This window comes from Leptonychotes weddellii, chromosome 3 (genome assembly GCF_054177405.1).
Source record: "Leptonychotes weddellii isolate Sample4059 chromosome 3, ASM5417740v2, whole genome shotgun sequence".
In the NCBI taxonomy this organism is placed as follows: domain Eukaryota; kingdom Metazoa; phylum Chordata; class Mammalia; order Carnivora; family Phocidae; genus Leptonychotes; species Leptonychotes weddellii.
In genome coordinates, this window is record NC_138371.1 from 30,227,670 (window position 1) to 30,247,175 (window position 19,506).

General features: G+C 38.7%; 1 protein-coding gene, 1 long non-coding RNA gene and 2 other non-coding genes across 7 annotated transcripts in view; 1 reads left to right on the plus strand and 3 right to left on the minus strand.

Moving 5' to 3' along the window:
* The window catches only part of LOC145720742 (uncharacterized), a 440,998-nt gene extending 435,864 nt beyond the window's left edge, over positions 1 to 5,134 (plus strand). The window contains exon 3 of the long non-coding RNA XR_014143933.1: positions 5,033 to 5,134. This is a non-coding gene — a long non-coding RNA (uncharacterized LOC145720742). The remainder of the gene's footprint in view (positions 1 to 5,032) is intronic.
* NOP58 (NOP58 ribonucleoprotein) overlaps positions 3,678 to 19,506 on the minus strand; it is a 33,152-nt gene continuing 17,323 nt past the window's right edge. For 3 of the 4 annotated variants that reach the window (XM_031029460.2, XM_006734571.3, XM_081815360.1), the window contains 11 exons: positions 18,310 to 18,446; positions 16,430 to 16,494; positions 15,369 to 15,503; positions 14,448 to 14,593; positions 13,573 to 13,699; positions 11,292 to 11,455; positions 9,784 to 9,918; positions 9,525 to 9,586; positions 7,422 to 7,555; positions 4,324 to 4,490; positions 3,678 to 3,951 (listed from right to left, as the gene is read on the minus strand). In XM_031029460.2, coding sequence (XP_030885320.1) covers positions 3,901 to 3,951; positions 4,324 to 4,490; positions 7,422 to 7,555; positions 9,525 to 9,586; positions 9,784 to 9,918; positions 11,292 to 11,455; positions 13,573 to 13,699; positions 14,448 to 14,593; positions 15,369 to 15,503; positions 16,430 to 16,494; positions 18,310 to 18,446 — 1,323 coding nt within the window. In that variant the 3' untranslated portion in view covers positions 3,678 to 3,900. Of the gene's footprint in view, positions 3,952 to 4,323; positions 4,491 to 7,421; positions 7,556 to 8,895; positions 9,285 to 9,524; positions 9,587 to 9,783; positions 9,919 to 11,291; positions 11,456 to 13,572; positions 13,700 to 14,447; positions 14,594 to 15,368; positions 15,504 to 16,429; positions 16,495 to 18,309; positions 18,447 to 19,506 lie in introns of those variants that run through there. The other variant, XM_081815361.1, reaches the window with a different exon arrangement.
* LOC115941370 (small nucleolar RNA SNORD11) lies at positions 13,341 to 13,424 on the minus strand. Its single transcript, XR_004076124.1, has one exon. It is a non-coding gene; the product is annotated as a small nucleolar RNA SNORD11 (small nucleolar RNA).
* LOC115941371 (small nucleolar RNA SNORD11B) lies at positions 14,307 to 14,388 on the minus strand. Its single transcript, XR_004076125.1, has one exon. It is a non-coding gene; the product is annotated as a small nucleolar RNA SNORD11B (small nucleolar RNA).

The following is a 19,506-nucleotide window of genomic DNA, read 5'->3' on the forward strand; positions in this document are numbered from 1 at the left end:
GCTTTAAAAACCCCTTTAAGAATTCTCTCACTTTATTCTCAGAGCAACCCAGTTTCAGATAAACAAGTTTGAGAGTTTAAGTAATTTGCCTGAGTACTTTATCATATACCCTAAGCGTGACCCCCAACAAGAATCACCTAAGAACTTACTAAAAATGAAGAATCCTGGGGCGCCTGGGTGGCTCAGTTGTTAAGCGTCTGCCTTTGGCTCAGGTCATGATCCCAGGGTCCTGGGATCAAGCCCCGCATCTGGCTCCCTGCTCCATGGGAAGCCTGCTTCTCCCTCTCCCACTCCCCCTGCTTGTGTTCCCTCTCTCCTGCCTGTCAAATAAATAAATAAAATCTTTAAAAAAAAAAAGAATCTTGGGCTCCATCCCAGATCTACTGACTCATCTGCAGTTTATCAGGATTCCCAGGTGATTATTATTCATGTTAAAGGTTTTAGTTACTTGGCCGTAATGCCATTATTCTAAGTAGTACAGCTGGGATAGAGGATGGGCCTGAAACAAGTTTTTTGTTTTTTTTTTTAAAGATTTTATTTATTTGACAGAGAGAGACACAGCGAGAGAGAGAACACAAGCAAGGGGAGTGGGAGAGGGAGAATAGGCTTCCCGCAGAGCAGGGAGCCTGACGTGGGGCTCGATCCCAGGACTCTGGGATCATGACCTGAGCCGAAGGCAGACGCTTAATGACTGAGTCACCCAGGCGCCCTTGAAACAAGTTTTAAAAGATGCTCTAGGAGGTACCTGGGTGGCTCAGTTGGCTGGGCGGCTGACTCTTGGTTTCAGCTCAGGTCATCACCTCAGGGTCCAGGGGTTAGGCTCTGCCCTCAGCAGGGAATCTGCTTCAGGATTCTCTCTCCCTCTGTCCCTCCCCCTGCATGCCTCCTCTCTAAAATATGTTTAAAAACCTTAAAAAAGAAAAAAAATTTGGCTTTAGCAAAGCAACAAAGCATTAAAGAGAACTCTTCATAGAGAACTGCAGAAAAGTGATCTGAGCTTGGAGTTCTGGAGGAGTACAGCTCATCCAAGCCCATGCACGATAAGCACACTGAGGACCCAGAAAGTAGTAGAGATACAGAAATAGTTTATTCTCATTTACTTATTTATGAATTTTTTTTTAAAGATTTATTTGAGAGAGAACGAGAGAGAGCACGAGAGGAGGGAGGGTCAGAGGGAGAAGCAGACCCCCTGCCGAGCAGGGAGCCCGATGTGGGACTCGATCCAGGGACTGCAGGATCATGACCTGAGCCGAAGGCAGTCGCTTAACCAATTGAGCCACCCAGGCGCCCTATGAATTTGTTTTTTAAAGTAGGTCCGATTCCCCAGTTTGGAGCCCAACACAGAGCTTGAACTCAAGACCCTGAGATCCAGCCCCACGGAGGGCTCGATCCGAGGACACGGAGATCACCACTTGAGCTGAAGCCAACAGTCCCACGCTTAACTGACTGTGCCATCCAGGTGCCCCTAAAAAAATAAATCTTTAAAAAAAAAAAAAAAGTCAGACGCTTAACTGAGCCACCCAGGTGCCCTGATACAGAAGTTTAAACCAAAAAATATGGGGCGCCTGGGTGGCTCAGTCGTTAAGCATCTGCCTTTGGCTCAGGTCATGATCCTAGGGTCCTGGGATCGAGCCTCACATCGGGCTCCCTGCTCAGTGGGAAGCCTGCTTCTCCCTCTCCCACTCACCCTGCTTGTGTTCCCTCTCTCTGTCAAAAAAAACCCACAAAAACTTAAAAAAAAATAAACGAAAAAGTATAAATTTACATTTTTGAAGGGATGTAGAATACAGTGGAGAATCATTGCTTTTTCGTTGAGAATCAGTAAGTTTTTTAAAAAATTTTTTAAGTAATCTCTACACCCAATGTGGGGCTTGACCTCACAACCCCTCAAGAATCCCATGCTCTACCAACTAAGTCAGCCAACCACCCAGATAATCAGTATGTCTTAAACATTTTATGTGGCCCACTCACGGAAATATTTCAAGTTTGCTAATCAAAATGAGCCATATAAAATTCACCTGCACTTCCCATTGCAGACTAAGATGCTAAGGCTCTTCAAGAGAACAAGTACTTCATTTTAGCACAAAGAACCAGAACCTACCTTCTGGTTAGTGTTTTAAACAGTTAAGAATTTAGCACTTAGGAGAACTGATAGCTTGGGGAGGTGGGGTGGGGGGAATGGGGTAACTGGGTGATGGGCATTAAGGACGGGCACTTGAAATAATGAGCACTGGGTGTTGTATGCACTGATGAATTCCACCTCTGAAACTAATAATATAGTATATGTTAATTAAATTGATAGCTCTGTGATTTAACTAGATTTTCCCCAGGCCTGTAGACCATTTAAAATGACTAAAAGTTTATTAATTAGCATTCTCCAAGTCTATCTTGTTTCAGATAGAAAACTTTTGACTATATAGCCCTTGGCAGGTCTATGGGCAACTTTCATCAAAAGCTGTTAAAAATCTGTTATGTCCCAAGTCAAGAATGTGTCTTAGGTACTAATGATGTAAAATGGTAACATTCTTCTGGGAGCAAAATAACTAGCTTTATTATATAATTGTGTCTAGGGATGGCTACATGTACTTCATTGTAGCATTTACTTCAATTATCTAAATTTGAAATGTACTTACACCTCTGAAAATTTGTATCTTTTTTTCTTTACAAACCACTGTTAGTTGAGAGGTAAAGTTGAGGATCATCTCCAGTTTACAAATGAGGAACTGAAGTTAAGAAGGGCTGTGGACTTGCCCAGTTACAAGAAAAGCAGAGGGAACTCAAAGCTATAATCATTTTATTTTTTTAAAGATTTTATTTATTCATTTGAGAGAGCAAGCATGCAGAGTGGGGAGGGGCAGAGGGAGAGGGAGAAGCAGACACCCCTCTAAGCGGGGAGCCGAACACAGGGTTTGATCCCAGGACACCAAGATCATGACCTGAGTTGAAATCAAACGCGCAATTGACTGAGCCACCCAGGCGCCCCAAAGCTATAATTGTTTTAGCTCCTCCACCTGTTGAATGCTTTGATTGAACTGGGCTTTAGCATCATGCCCATGGCATACACAGAGATGCAAGACCGACAGTCCTATGAAACTTGTGGCTGTCGTGACTATATGGCTGTCAATCAGGCTGTTGTTCACATACTGTAAATACCGTATTTTAGAAACAAGGATTTCTCTTTGGTGTTCTATGTCCTGGTTTATACCCATGGACATTTTATTTTTGGTCATCTTGTTTTCCTATTATTCCCCCATTCTTTACTATAAAATCATTTTGTTATCCTTTTAAAAATATCACCTTAGAAAAAAATCTGCATCTATGTTAATGTTAATGATTATTTTGTTGCTCCATTCAGAACTAGGAAGTAAAATAAAGGATACAATTTTTTTACTTTCTGAAGGGATACAGAAAGTTTTGCTCACCTAATTTTAAAATTTTGAACACAAAACACAGCTTTATTTAAATAAATACAGACAGTCCAAAAGGAAAAAGAAACATTAGAGTGAGGCTCTTAAATTGGTCCACCTAATCACAGCCTTCTGAAAGGCTGTTTCAATTAACAATTCACAACTCTCACTTTTCAGCTATAATTATCAAAGCAATAATCATCAAATGCTAAATAAAATATAGAAAGGATCATAATTGTCCACCTAAAATATAGAGATCACAGAACTACCTTAAAATACAAAGAAAATATTTTTATTTGTATAACAAAGACTCCAAGAAATGATGACATAATCAAGTTAACAGAACTGGTGTCAAGACACATAGGTTTGAAAAGGTACAGATGATTAGTAACATTGTTTCATCCAACCTTCCAGTTAGAGAACATCTCAGATACATTCCTGACTGAATCTTAAGTGTGATGTATCCCAATGATTCAAAGATGGTTCCCTTCAATTAGTCCTCATTATCTCTCTTTTTTTTCTTTTTCTTCTTTTTCTCTGGACTCTGAAAATAACAAACAAGAATGCTTTTGAAAGAGCTGTAAAATGTAAGGGTGAGGAATAATAACTTTATCTTATAAGAAGCAAAGTAGATCTATTTCCCTCAAAAACAAACTTAGGTTAAAGATTAAAACCTAAAAATATAAAAATCACCTCTATGAAAATCTGTAGCAAGTTATATTCTCTCTTCCTCAATGTAAACCCATTTTGTAATAAGATTCTAGGTTTGGGAAATGGCCTTTTTTATAACAATATCATTTTTATTTTACTGTTCCTTCTATGAAACCATCTTGACTGCCTGCTCATTTCTAATACAGAAGAGTACAATAAAATAGAGACCCGGCCCATGCCAACAAAGTATTAAAAACAAACATACAGGAATTGCTGTGCTGGTGCATGGTTCCTCCTCAGAAAGCGGTTCTTCCTTAATGTGTTTCTTTTTGTCCTTCTTCTTCTTCTTCTTCACAGATGTCTCCTGTTCTTCTACCACTAGTACTCCTTCTTCTTCTTCTTCTTCCTCTGTTGCTACTGGGGCTTCTTCAACTGAATGGGGTTAAGTATAAAGACAAACAATTAACACTATATCAGACCTCACTTCCCCCACCTTTTGAATCTGTTTTTTCTCATCATTCTGGTTGACTATCCAATGTTTATTTATTATAAAATTTTGTAACTGGAAAGGTCCTTCAAACACCTACCTAGTCCAAGACCACTAACTTTACGAGATCATGTAGCCATGTATGGAAATTAGGATTGAAACAGATCATCTGATCTCCAAACCCAGTGTTTTTTGGAAATTGTCAATTGTATTATAAATTATGAAGAGTCTGTGCTCTGGAGGGGCGCCTGGGTGGCTCAGTCGGTTAAGCGTCTGCCTTCGGCTCAGGTCATGATCCCAGGGTCCTGGGATCAAGCCCTGCATCGGGCTCCTTGCTCAGTGGGAAGTCTGCTTCTCCCTCTCCCTCTGCCTGCTGCTTCCCCTGCTTGTGCTCTCTTGCTCTGTCAAATAAATAAATAAATAAATAAGGGGTGCCTGGGTGGCTCAGTCGTTAAGCATCTGCCTTCGGCTCAGGTCATGATCCCAGGGTCCTGGGATCGAGCCCTGCATCGGGCTCCCTGCTCGGCAGGAAGCCTGCTTTTCCCTCTCCCACTCCCCCCTGCTTGTGTTCCCTCTCTCGCTGTGCCTCTGTCAAATAAATAAAATCTTAAAAAAAAATAAAAAAATAAATGAAATCTTAAAAAAAAAAAAAAAAGAATTTGTGCTCTGGAGTTAAGAGACTGGGTTTATTCAACCTGCTGTGACCCTGAGAGGAAGTCACTGACTTCCGTAAACCCCATTTACTCATGTACAACTCAGTGATGCCTATTTTACTGGATTTAACAAGATAACGTATCATGCTCGGCACATCAGAATGCAGACTCAGGGGTGCCTGGGTGGCTCGGCCGGTTGAGTGTCTGCCTTCGGCTCAGGTCATGATCTTGGGATCCCGGGATCAAGCCCTGCATCGGGCTCCCCGCTTGGTGGGGAGCCTGCTTCTCCCTCTCCCTCCCCGCAGCTCGTGCTCTCTCTCTCAAATAAATGAATGAATGAATGAATGAATGAATAAATAAATAAATAAATATAGAATCTTTAAAAAAAAAAAGAGAGAACTCAATAATAGGTACCTATCATTAGAAACTCGTTCAACAAAAATACATTTAGCACCTACTAAATGCCAGGGCATTTCCTAGACAACTGGATACAGCAGGGCATAAAACAGACAAAAAAATCCCTGTCCTTCTACATCTTTTTTTTTAGGAGTGGAGGCAAAAAAATGATATAACCATACAATATTTTACACAGTAATCAGTGCTAAGAATAAAAATAAAGCAGAAAGAAGAACGCTGAGGAAGGCAGTACATACGGGTACTTCAGACAGGACAGTCAGGCAGGCAACACCTGGAAGAGGCAAAGGAGTGAATGATGCACCTACCTTGAAGAAAAATATTCCAGGTAGAGAGAAGAGCAAATGCTAAAGTTATTTTGGGAGAGGTGAGTTGGTAGAATCAAAGAATAACAAGGAGGCCAGTGTGGCTAATGGAGTAAAACTAAATGAGAGAGTTAATGGGGGGTGCCATTGTGGCTGTTACAATAACAAAAGCAGTGGTGGATAAGTGGTTAGATTATGGATTTTCAAAGTAGAACTGAACTGAGAGGATTTGTTGCCAGAATAGGGGCACCTGGCTAGCTTAGTTGGTGGAGCATGTGACTTTTGATCTCAGGATTTTTAAGTTTGAGCCCCACACTGGGTATAGAGATTACTTAAAAAGAAAATCTAAAAAAAAAAAAAAAAAAAAAAATTTGTTGTCAGAGTAGACTTGGGTTGTAAGAAAAGAGTAAAGGTTAAAGGCCAAAGCAACTAGAACTGCCATTAATAAAACAGACAAATTTGTGGAGCAACAGATTGAGAGTGACAAGGATATAAGAATGTTAAATTTGAAAAGCTTACTCAATATATAAGTGAAGATACTGGAGTTTGCTGTTTCAAATGCTATTAATGGGCTTAGGGATCACCTTGTTTTTTTTTTTTTTTTAAAGATTTTATTTATTTATTTGAGAGAGAGAGAATGAGAGACAGAGAGCACGAGAGGGAAGAGGGCAGAGGGAGAAGCAGACCCCTGCTGAGCAGGGAGCCCGATGCGGGACTCCATCCCAGGACTCCAGGATCATGACCTGAGCCGAAGGCAGTCGCTTAACCAACTGAGCCACCCGGGCACCCGGGATCACCTTACTTGTTAATAAATAAAGAGAAACATAAAAGTTAAATAACTTTATGTTTTCTTTAGCCAGGGCAGGAATCCACATTTGCTGATAATATACTTTTGACCACTAAGCTATTTAGAATCCAAAACTTAAATCAGTCATTACTTTCATGCCTGATTTTCCTGATAGACTAGCTGGCAGGCATTCAACACAGGTACTTCTAGTAAATGGGGTTACCTGCTTATCAACTTTGCAAGATAGCCTAGTTCACTGGAGAGTACCTATTAAATATCATTATTATAATGATGGTTACCAATATGTTATTACTCTAGTCCATTCTATATAACAGAAACAAGAAAACCACTGCTGCAAATTTTACCCTTATCTATATAACAAAAACTCAGTGACTAATTTAAAAACCATGAACTTTTTTTCTTTTTTAAGCTGATTCTCAAAATAGTTCACGTGATAGGAACTGAAGTTTGGTACACTTAGCATAATATGTGATTCCATATATTCAAAGAAGTGCTTCTCACATTCCTCTATGAAGTCTGATAAATTTAATACCTTAACTATCTCAAGGAACACAATGGCTTTAAACACCATTAACTTTCAATATGGGTGGTTTCACAATAAAGTTCAACAGCATGTACTTACTTCCCCAAGACTTATGAAGTCCGTCTTTCTTAAAGAATATGAATATAAGCAACATTTTAAAAATTCAAACTGACCTTTAATTTTAACCTTGGCTTTTTTGGCCTTCTTTTCAACAATTTCATCTTCTTTATCTACCTGTTCTATCTTGCGTTTTTTAGAACAGGTTGGCAGTGTGGAATCACCAGAAGGATCATAAGTCTTCACTTCACTGTAAGAGTCAAAGAATTATAGAAAATCTCTACAAATACTTGTAACTGAAATAATTCTAAGGAAGTTTAGAAGAGATGCCATTAGATAATACTTATATAACCATACAGAACTGTTTCATTTTAGTAGCTTTGGGGCAGTTTATGAAAACTAGTAATTTCCAAAGGGTAAAGAGGTATCAATCACTATTTTCCAAGTAGGTCAATCACACTTCAAGAGAAGTGGTGAGTTAAAGTGAATTCTCATTTAGTAATCAATGTAATGACTACGGTATAGAAAAACATTCAATCAGTATGGGGAAAAATGGAGAAAATTTCTTTACAACAAATGATTATTCTAGAAAGTAAAAACTGAAGCAATTCAAGTTTTAGAAATAGGGCAAATTCAATGAAAACAAAAGGCAAAACCTAAATCAAGTTAACACAGAAGACTTCATCACAAAACCCCAAAAGGCAGAAGAAAAAGGGGCTACATATGGATGAAGATTCCCTAAAAGCCTACATTTGCTTTTGTTCTAATGTAGCAGAAAGAAAAAACTGAAGTACTAAGTGCCTAAAACAAGAACTAATAAATCTCATAACTGGTGCTTCAAGTGCATGTGTTTAGTTTAAAGTCAAAAGCATAATGGCATGAGAATATTAAAATATTGTTCAAAACAAGCTAAGGAATGTTTCATTTCTTAAGTTTATTTGTAGTCATGGCTGCTTAATTTTTATACATTAAAAACAATTTAAAAAACAAAGATCCACACTTACCAACTAAAGACACAAAATTAGACTTTAAAAATTACAAAATAGGGCCTGGGTGGCTCAGGTGGTTAAGCGACTGCCTTTGGCTCAGGTCATGATCTCCGAGTCCTGGGATCGAGTCCCACATCGGGCTCCCGGCTCAGCAGGGAGCCTGCTTCTCCCTCTGACCCTCACCTCTCATGCTGTTTCTCTCTCTCAAATAAATAAAATCTTTAAAAATTACAAAATATATATATGGTCACTGTTGAAAACTTGGAAAATTCATAAAACATAAAATATTAATGCCCATAGCTGGAACACTTTTGGTTTCTTTCCAGAATAAAGGAAGCAATTTTTCTAAATACGTACGTTTAAATATATATGAATATTTATAGTAAGATGTTACTCCTTGCCCAGTTTAAAATTTTACTATTAAAATTCTTTTTTTTTTTTTTAAAGATTTTGTTTATTTGACAGAGAGAGACACAGCAAGAGAGGAACACAAGCAGAGGGAGTTGGAGAGGGAGAGAGAGAAGCAGGCTTCCCGCGGAGCAGGGAGCCCGATGCGGGGCTCGATCCCAGGGTCCTGGGATCATGACCTGAGCCAAAGGCAGACATTAAACGACTGAGCCACCCAGGTGCCCCTATTAAAATTCTTAATTACAGGAGTCCTAAGGGAGAATTTATGGGTTAATGACTAGAAACATTTTAAAGACTCCTGATACATACTGTCAAACCACTTTCCAGAAAAACTGCAGCACATTCTACTTCCATCATCACAACCTTACCAGTACTGAACATAACCTCAAATAACCAAAATCCCTCTCCCTACATATATCTTTTGTTCGTTTCATGGTGAGGTCTGAATACTATTTACTATCAACATCTGAAAATGAACTAAATATTAAGAGGGAAAAAAAAAGCCAAGGGGCACGTGCCTGGCTGCGTCAGTTGAAGGAGCATATCACTCTTGATCTCGGGGTTATGAGTCTGAGCCCCATGCTGGGTATCGAGATTACTTAAATAAATAAGACTTTAAAAAAGAGAAAAAAGCCAAAATATATACCATGTATGTATTTATTACAACAATATAAAATGTTTGTGATTAAAAATTAGAAATATGGAAAACTATAAAAAAAATCAGAGACACTGAGGTGTTTGTTTTATTATAAACACTGCTGTCGTCAATTAAAATTTAATCAAGCAGATATTGTTCACCCATCCTCCCCCAAATGTACTTACCTTTTATGTTCGTATTTTTCTGTTTTTGCTAACGCTTTTCCTGTTCCACTTATTTTCCTTATCTAAGAAAAGATACCAAATCTTTGTAAATATAAGGGAAACTGCCAATAGCAGGAACAAAAAATGTTATTAAACATACTAAAATTTATCATTTAAATAAAACTGCTTAGTAGGTGAAATGAGTAAGTACATAAACTACTTAAAGTTTATTTATTTTTGATAGCTAACACTTCTACAATAGGCAGGATGTGGTCCTTACCCCTCTATCTTCCAAGGTCCTCAACCTGGCCTCTAATTTGGCTCTGTTCTCAACTCCCATCGCAGAACTGGAATCTTCACCAAAAGCATCGTACCGGATAGCCAAAACAGTTTTGGCTGCCAGCATTCGAGAAATCTGATAGAGAACTTAAAGTTAGAGGCATTCAAACTATATTCCAAGTTGAGATGATAAAATCCTCAATAACTTATTCATGAGAAAACTGGAGCAAATCATCAACTCTATCATTCACTCTAGTATTTTTTAAAGTCAGGAATTATGAAGTATTATGAATCATACAACTCAAGCCACCTAGCTTATATCTGAATCTCTCAATGGTTAACTGGTTATATACAACCCCATTCGTTTTGTTGGATGAAATAATATTGCAGTAGTTCATGTCTAAAACAAGCTCAAACTACCCTTCTAATGTCTTCCTTTAATTTCTACTCAGTGACCTTAGTTCTACACCATGAGGTCATCTGGAAAAAGCGTAGCCCCCCTTTTAAGCTAATTAACACTTTATCAACCCTTTCATCAATCTGCTCTGAATTTTATAACATTTCAGTTTTCTTCCTTAACATTCTAGTTTCTGTTAAATTATGTACCCTAACCAAAAAGCTTGAAAGTACTTAATATGCTGAAGACTCAGCTTTCTCATCTATAAAACTGATACCTTACATCTCACAGGGCTATTAAAAGGATTCACTTAAGTCCCACTAGGTGCTGATCACAGTGCATGGTTATTATTTTTTTTAAAGATTTTACTTACTTGGCAGAGAGAGAGATAGCGAGAGAGCGAACACAAGCAGGGGGAGTAGGAGAGGGAGAAGCAGGCTTCCTGCTGAGCAGGAAGCCCGATGCGGGGCTCGATCCCAGGACTCTGGGATCATGACCTGAGCCGAAGGCAGACGCTTAACAACTGAGCCACCCAGGCGCCCCTTTTTTTAAATTTTTTTTTTAAAGATTTTATTTATTTATTTGACAGAGAGAGAGATAGCGAGAGAGGGAACTGGTTATTATTTTAAAATTCATAAATGATGATGTTAAATTGATTTCTTGCCACACAGAAAACTTTTGATGTGCCATCAACTCCATCCCTCACAAACAGGTGGATTCTAGAAAAATCCTAATATAGCAAAAGAAAACAGCTTTAACAAGATCAGTAACACTTTATCTTTAAAAAATAATAGTAGTAATAATTTTTTTTTTTGAGTAAGCTCCCAACATGGGGCTGGGAACCCCCACCATGAGGCTGGGAACTCACGACCCCGTAATGAAGAGCTGCATGTCCCACTGACTGTGTTAGCCAGGTGCCCCTAGCAACACTTCCTTATATTATTTTCTTTCACAAAAGTGCTTTTTAACTCAAGAATTCACCATTCTCTATTTAATGACAAAGAAGCAGTAGAAAAATTTTATTGCATACTATAGAATAGGCAGAAAATGAATTATCGGTGGGCGGGGGAGGGAGAGAAAAAACAACCTGCCTCAGAAGAAATGCAACTCACCTTTCCTTTGTTTTTGGGACTTGTCTGGCCTACAAGTGAAGCATGATAAATGAGACCATACTTTGGGGTATCTCGTCTAGACTTCAGGGCTCTGAAGAGTGCCTTTTCTGCTCCAAGAATCTGAACCGTAGAAGCTGCATGTTTGGCCAAATTCAAAAGAGAACCTTCAAAAAAAAGTAGTAGTTACAAGGAATGCAATTCCAAGTATTTGAAAGTTGCATGTATTAAACATAAGACATATAATCTAAGTATTATAGCCACCAGAGTAAATAAAAATCTGATATAATAGATTCTATAGTCAGAGATTCCCTAAAAAGCCTCAGCATTTGTGATTTATCCATGTAGCACCATAAGCAGAGGCTTACAATGAATGCTTACAACAAACTGAAGGTGCAATTAAACTTATTTGCCCAAGAGATGGTATTAACTATTCTACATTCCATTAGCATATCACAGAGGATTTTAGACATCAAATATTCTGCTTCAGATATGAAAAAAACATACAAATATATGGATACTCAGGACATCTCAACAGAACTATGTGATAACTTTCTCACACTTTATCTCTGTTGTTTAAGATATGGATGAGGAGATAAAAGTACACTAATCAGGTATAAAAAGTTACTGCTTTGGAATGCCTGGGTGGCTAATTGTTAAGCATCTGCCTTCAGCTCGGGTCATGGTCCCAGGGTCCTGGGATCGAGCCCCACATCGGGCTCCCTGCTCCGCGGGAAGCCTGCTTCTCCCTCTCCCACTCCCCATGCTTGTGTTCCCTCTCTTGCAGTGTCTCTCTCTGTCAAATAAGTAAAATCTTTAAAAAAAAAAAAAAAAGTTACTGCTTTGTTAGATTTATTGCACGGATTTTGTCAGAACAGACCCCCGACATTAATGCTCAACCACTAGATACATATCTAAAATTCAACACAAGCTTCTGTTAATCCCTGCATCTCTGACCACAGAAGTTTAGTTAAGCCTATAAAAATTTGGATGCAGACAACAAACCAGCCAGATGATCCCAACCTCACAGCTGAGCTATTTGAATGGGCTGTCTGACTAATGATGCAGTTACAGGGGCTATTCTAGTTTAGACACTTTGATGTAGATGATACATTAAGATCTTCTGTGACGGGGGCGCCTGGGTGGCTCAGTCGTTAAGCGTCTGCCTTCAGCTCAGGTCATGATCCCAGGGTCCTGGGATCGAGCCCCGCATCGGGCTCCCTGCTCGGCGGGAAGCCTGCTTCTCCCTCTCCCACTCCCCCTGCTGTGTCCCTGCTCTCGCTATCTCTCTCTGTCAAATAAATAAATAAAATCTTTAAAAAAAAAAAAAAAGATCTGTGACGGATTGTAACGATGACTCCAATAACAGTGATATTTCACTCTATTTGCAAATATTCAATTATACAGTATTATTTTTAGAGCATACCTTCTTTGTAGCATCACCATACACACATATGAAGTCTTTTTTTTTTTTAAAGATTTTATTTATTTATTTGAGAGAGACAGAGAATGAGAGAGAGCACATGAGACGGGGGAGGGTCAGAGGGAGAAGCAGACTCCCTGCCGAGCAGGGAGCCCGATGCGGGACTCGATCCCGGGACTCCAGGATCATGACCTGAGCCGAAGGCAGTCGCTTAGCCAACTGAGCCACCCAGGCGCCCCACATATGAAGTCTTATTATAAATTTACTAAAAATATTTTGCATGTCAAATATATTAAAACAGCATATTCAGTAGTGAACCATCTTTAAAAAAAAAAAAGGGTATATATCACCTGTTGTGAGAACTATTCCTATTTAATCTGATGAGGTTTTTTTTTGTGTTTGTTTGTTTTAGAGATGGGGGGCAGAAAGGGGGAGAAAGAGAGAATCTTAAGCAGCCTCCATCTCACAACCCTGAGATCATGACTGAGCCGAAATCAAGAGTCAGGCGCTTAACCAACTGAGCCACCCAGGTGCCCCTAATTTGGTAGGAAGTATTAACTGATTTCAACCTCCTGCATTCATCTGATTATTCTCATTAATGGTAATAAACATCTGACAACAGACCACAAGTGTCTCAGAAGAGGTAGTGACTGAAGATGCCTTCATTATCCAAAAGGATATCAGGCATACGCATCAGAATCATCACTGAACACTTGGTCCTTAGTCCTCTCCCATATACCATCTACTTATATTTATTACCTAAATTTTTTAATAAATGTAATTTTAGATGAAAAAATAATCCTAGGAGGAAAACAATCTACTCTAAATATCCCTATTTATAAGTTACATTAAAATCATCACCTGCATGAGCAATGAGCCGTGCTCCCACTAATTCCCCAACCATGACTGTAACATTTGGTGCAATGGCCATCATTCGATTTTGCAGATATTCATAGAGCTGGGTTCTATATTCTGAGATTTCAATTACCTAGTATAAGGAACAAAATCAATATACCACAAATGACTTGTGTAAAAATCACATAAAAACCACATGTCTGAAACAATAGAGTCCTAAATTGTCATAGATCAGCTGTGTAATCCTGGGAAAACAAAGCATTCCTTATCTCAGTTTCCCATTTTAAGAGAGATTTTATGAGATAATAAATGCAAACAACCTACTACACTGCCTAAAAATATTAGTCAATATTACTGTTATTTTTAAAAACTCCAAGGGCTAGACATTGTGTCATCGTTTTTTTTTTTGGTGATCTTTTTTTTAAGTGTGTGTGATCTTTTTTTTAAGATTTTGTTAAGTAATCTTTACACCAACATGGGGCTCAAACTTACAACCCCAAGATCAAGAGTCACATGCTCTACTGCGATCTCCAAATTGGTGGGGGGGGGGGGAGGCGGAGGGAGCATGCCAGGATACAAACACAGAGGCTGGAATTAAATAACTCAAGCTGTATTTCTCGGTCTCATTAACGGATTCATAATTCATTATCCAGACAATGCTAGCTAACAATACAAATAAATTAGATAGTATTCTTTCAACTTACTTCAGTATGTATTTCCCCCTCTAATTATACAAATCAAGATGGCATCAGATGAGGTAGTGACTGAACACCCTCATATTTATCAGGTGAATGGTAAGTTTAAAAATCATCATTGCCATCAGAAAATTATTTTACATAGCCGGTCCCACCACAACTAGTTTCTCCATGTGTATAGTTTACCTGAGTGCAAAGATGCAGAATATTGCAAATATCTTCTTCTGAAACCTCTGTTCCCATTGATATCTCCGCAGCTGCTTTCACTTCTGCTTCAACTTCCTCTGGCAGTAATTCAGAAAGTTTGGCTGAGGCATAATTCTTCCTATCGCCTATGGAATGTTTGCAGAGGATGAGGGAGAATCACTCTTCAACAAATTATATAAAATCCAAATAGTCAAAAAAAAAAAAAAAAAGTAGAGATAAGCCAATGAAAAGGGTGCCTAAACAAAACAAAAAGCGAACAAGTTTGACCTACTAATTTTCCTTATGTAAGGCTTGATTTTTAGAGATTAAAATCTCTCCCCATCATCTCCCTCCAAAAAGGTATAAATTAGAATAAAAACAAAATACCCCATAAAACAGGACTAATAATATTATAACAGACAATTTATAGCTAAGGTTTTATTAAAGTCAGTGCCATGAATTCTTGGGGTGGTAATATGGTAATGCAATATGAGCCTGGTTAAGTCCCATTTGTTAACCATTGTTAGGTTCTTCTACTAATATTATTACTGTACACTGGTATGGAATATAACACTAACAGTAGAGAGAGCAGTACCAGCTTTAGTATTATAACATATTGCAGGATTTCCCACGTCTACAGTTGCTCCTATTAATGGTAAATTCACTGAGATACATTCCACCTTAAGAAGCCAATTTAAGAAAAACCAAATCAGAGAACCACGTTCTCTTGTTGTACTGGCCATTGAAGTCAAAGTTCAAATTACCAGTTTCTGAATTCCAACAGACACTAATTTGGCTACACTCCCAAAATACACATAAATTGTAAGGAACTCTGGGAAGCTTGTTAAGAAAAAAAATTACTATAACTCATGTCTTGGGATACAAATAAATTATTTTCAATGCCTTAAAGGATAAACTTACCGACTTTCTGTAAACACTTGCAGTATGTCAGATTATCTGAAATAATTTTTCCTAATTCAGGGAAATGCCAGCCATACCATTCTCTACACCGCATAATGTAGTTGTTTAGTTCTTTATCTAAGTCATCTAACAAGGCTGCAGTAGATTAAAATGAAAAAGAGGAACATAAAAGGGCTTTAAAAAACTAAAATATACATAAAATTTACCATTTTAACCATTTTTAATTGTAGGTTTCAGTGGCATCAAGCACATTCACAATATTATTCAATCATCACCCACTATCCATTTCCAGAACTCTTAGATCATGCACAAATGGAAACTCTGCACCCATTAAAAACACCTCATCCCCACGTTTCCCCATCTCCTGGTAATCTCTTCTACTTTCGGTCTTTTACGAATTTGCCTGTTCTAGGTACCTCATAAGTGGTATCACACAACAGTTGTCTTTTCTGTGTGGCTTATTTCGCAGCATGTTTTCAAAATTCATCCATGTTGTAAACCTTTTTAAGGTTTAAAAATAATTATCCATTATGTGTATGTACCCCATTTTGTTTACCCATTCATCTGTTACTGGGTATTTAGGTTGTTCCATTTTTTTGGCTATTGTGAATAATGCTGCTACAAACATGGGTGTGTATGTATCTGTGAGTACCTGCTTTCAAGTCTTTGGAGTACATACCCAGAAATGCAATTGCCATTTAAAGGGATTTTTAAAATTGGAAACTTAAGCGTTTGAGGTTTCCAAAATTCACTTAATGACATGGGAGAATGACCTATTAAAAAGCAAAGTGAAAAAAGCACAATGCACTAGATCCCACTTATTGATCTGCTTCATGGAAAAAGACAAATTTGTTAACATCACTAGTGTTAATTCACCTTATCTCCAACTAGTCAAATTATGGGTGGCTTGCCTTTTCTATTCTGCATTTTCTAGTTTATTTACTTTGCTATTAAAAATCCTAATTAATTTTTTCTTTCTTCAACTGATAAAATTATAAAAGATACAGTTTTAACAGCAGGAAAAAGTTAGGAGGATCAGACCTCACATACAGTATACTTACAAATTGCCTGAACAATCATGGTGTCCACTTTATCAGCACTAAATTTCAATCTATATCGGGACAAGCTGAGGATAAGGGGGGGGAAATAAAAAATTACTGACAGCAGCTACGAAAAGAGTTTAATTAACATCTTGAAAAACTTTATTTTTATTTATTTGTCAGAGAGAGAGAGAGCACGCACACAAGCAGGGGGAATGGCAGGCAGAGGGAGAAAACAGGCTTCCTACAGAGCAGAGAACCCAATGTGGGGCTTGATCCCAGGACTCTAGGATCATGACCTGAGCTGAAGGCAATCGCTTAACTGACTGAGCCACCCAGGCGCCCCTTAAAAAACTTTTTAAAAACGAAAATCCCTCTTAGAGCTACATTAATTTTCCCAACACAGGAAAACCAGTTGAACAAGAATACAATATGCAAAACTAGGAAATACACATTTAAAAAGAAAATACAGGGGCGCCTGGGTGGCTGGTTGGGCATCTGCCTTTTGCTCGGGTAATGATCCCAGATCCCAGGGATGGAGCCCCGCATAGGGCTCTCTGCTCGGCAGGGAGTCTGCTTCTCCCTCTGCCCCACCCCCCACTCATGCTTGCCCTGTCTCTCTCTCTGAAATACAGTCTTAAAAAAAGAAAATACATCGGTCCTGCTATAACCTGTATTTCTGAAATATGAATTAATTTGTGAAAGACAAACAGGATAATGCTGTGTAGTACAAATCATATTGGTTCATGTATGAATTTTACAGGGTTTCAAGGCTTTACACCAGGAGGTTAACACGTGAAAACAGAAAGCCCACGGAGGAACATTACTGTACATAAGGTTTTCTTAACCTTGGCACTGTTAACGATATGGGCATGATAATTCTTTGTTGTAGGGGCCTATTCTGTGCACTGTGGACATTTAGCAATATTCCTGTCCTCTACCCATTATGTTAGTAGAGACCTGACCCCACCTATAACAGCCAAAATGTCTCTAGCCACTGCCAAGTGTCCTCTAAGGGATATTTAATTACCCTTGATTGAGAACCACTACTGTTATACAATGTCAATTAATCACAAGCTTGAATCTTGACGCAGTTTAGCTGCTTGTGCGCTCTTAAAAATGCTTATTACAAAGTTATCCTTAATTTTTATGCATTTTGCTCATCTTTGTAACTCAGCAGCTTTAACCCTTCCGTTGATTTATGCTATTTTTTGTCCAAAGGTACAGACCTGTTTATTATTCCTTTAATATAAATCTAACATGTCTTTTTAACTGTATTAATATATAGGGCTATTTTTGATAGTGCTCTGGTTATAAAGTTGCATAGGTTTTGAGTAATCTACCTTTAATCCTATTTTTTTCACTGAAAAACCCTGTTATTTTAGTGCAATCTCACAGAATGCTTTCAGAACACATATCACAGTACAGCAGAAATGCCTGTTCTAATGGACCTCTGGTTAAACATGATAGGTCAATGTGCTTCTCTTTGGCTTATGATAAAAAGTCAATACAAATTGGAGTAAAACAAACAACAGATACACACAGAAGGAGACCACAGCAGATGAGAAAATTTGGGGAGATGAAAAGATGGAGGGATAGCAAATGATTCAGTAGAGATCAGGGAAAGAAAAAAGGGAAAGCCCAAGAATTGTGGGGCTCAACACTTGAAGAAGGATAAATACCTATGATGAGGACTGCCTGGGTTATAATCCAGGCTTCGTAACTTACCAGGTGAACTGATTTGGGGCATCAGATTCATCTATAAAATAAAGATACTACTACTATTTTCCTCATAAGATTACTATGAGAAATAAATTAGTATTTGTAATATGCTTAAACCAGTGCAACACAATTGCTTATTAAACAGGAATAAGTGGACTCTATTTTCCAGTAAATCTCACCTGTGTGCCAATCCAAGACACATAGCTGCCATTTCACGTGGTTCTACTCCAGGGATTAATCCATCCATCTGGGAACGGATTCCTCTCATAAGTTCATTAACAACAGGACTATGGATACAACTGAGATTCAGCTTTTCCTGTAAGAAGAACATCTGTATCAATGAAATAAGAGTTTTGGGTACCTGGGTGGCTCAGTCAGTTAAGCATCTGCCTTTGGCTCAGGTCATGATCATGGGGTCCTGGGATCAAGCCCTGCGTCGGGCTCCCCGCTCAGTGGGGAGCTTGCTTCTCCCTCTGCCCCTTCCCCCTCACTCATGTTCTCTCTCTCAAAATAAAGAAAATCTTTTTTTTAAAAAAAGAGAAATGGGCGCCTGGGTGGCTCAGTCATTACACGTCTGCCTTCGGCTCAGGTCATGATCCCAGGGTCCTGGGATCGAGCCCTGCATCGGGCTCCCTGCTCAGTTGAGAGTCTGCTTCTCCCTCCGCCCCGCCCCTTGCCCTGGCACATGCTCGCTCTCAAATAAATAAAAAATTAAAAAAAAAAAAAGTTTTCCTAAAACCATTTAAATATTAAAATAGCACAGATTTAGGGGCGCCTGGGTGGCTCAGTCGTTAAGCATCTGCCTTCGGCTCAGGTCATGATCCCAGGGTCCTGGGATCGAGCCCCAAATTGGGATCCCTGCTCAGCAGGGAGCCTGCTTCTCCCTCTCCCTCTCCCCCTGCTTGTGTTCCCTCTTTCGCTGTGTCTCTCTCTGTCAAATAAATAAATAAAAATCTTAAAAAATAAAAAGTAAAAAAAATAAAATAAAATAGCACAGATTTAAATATTTTTTATTTAAAAAAATTTCTCGTTTCACATTTTTGTAGTGTTTGTACAAAGAGTAATAAATGCAGATTGTTTGATAAACACAGTACAGTACTGTAAATGTACTTTCTCTTCCTTCTGATCCCCCCCTCCACGCTTTTTTAAGTAGGCTCCATGCCCATGTGAAGTCCAACCCGGGGCCTGAACTCAAGAGTCAGATGCTTAACCAACTGAGCCACCCAGGTGTCCCCGATTTTCCTTTTTTCTTTAAAAAGACTTTTTTTTTTTTTTTAAATTTTATCCATTTACTTAGAGAGGGGGAGAGAGAGAGAGAGCACGCGTGAGCGCACGAACAGAGAGGGGGCAGAGGTAGAGAGAGAATCCCAAGCAGA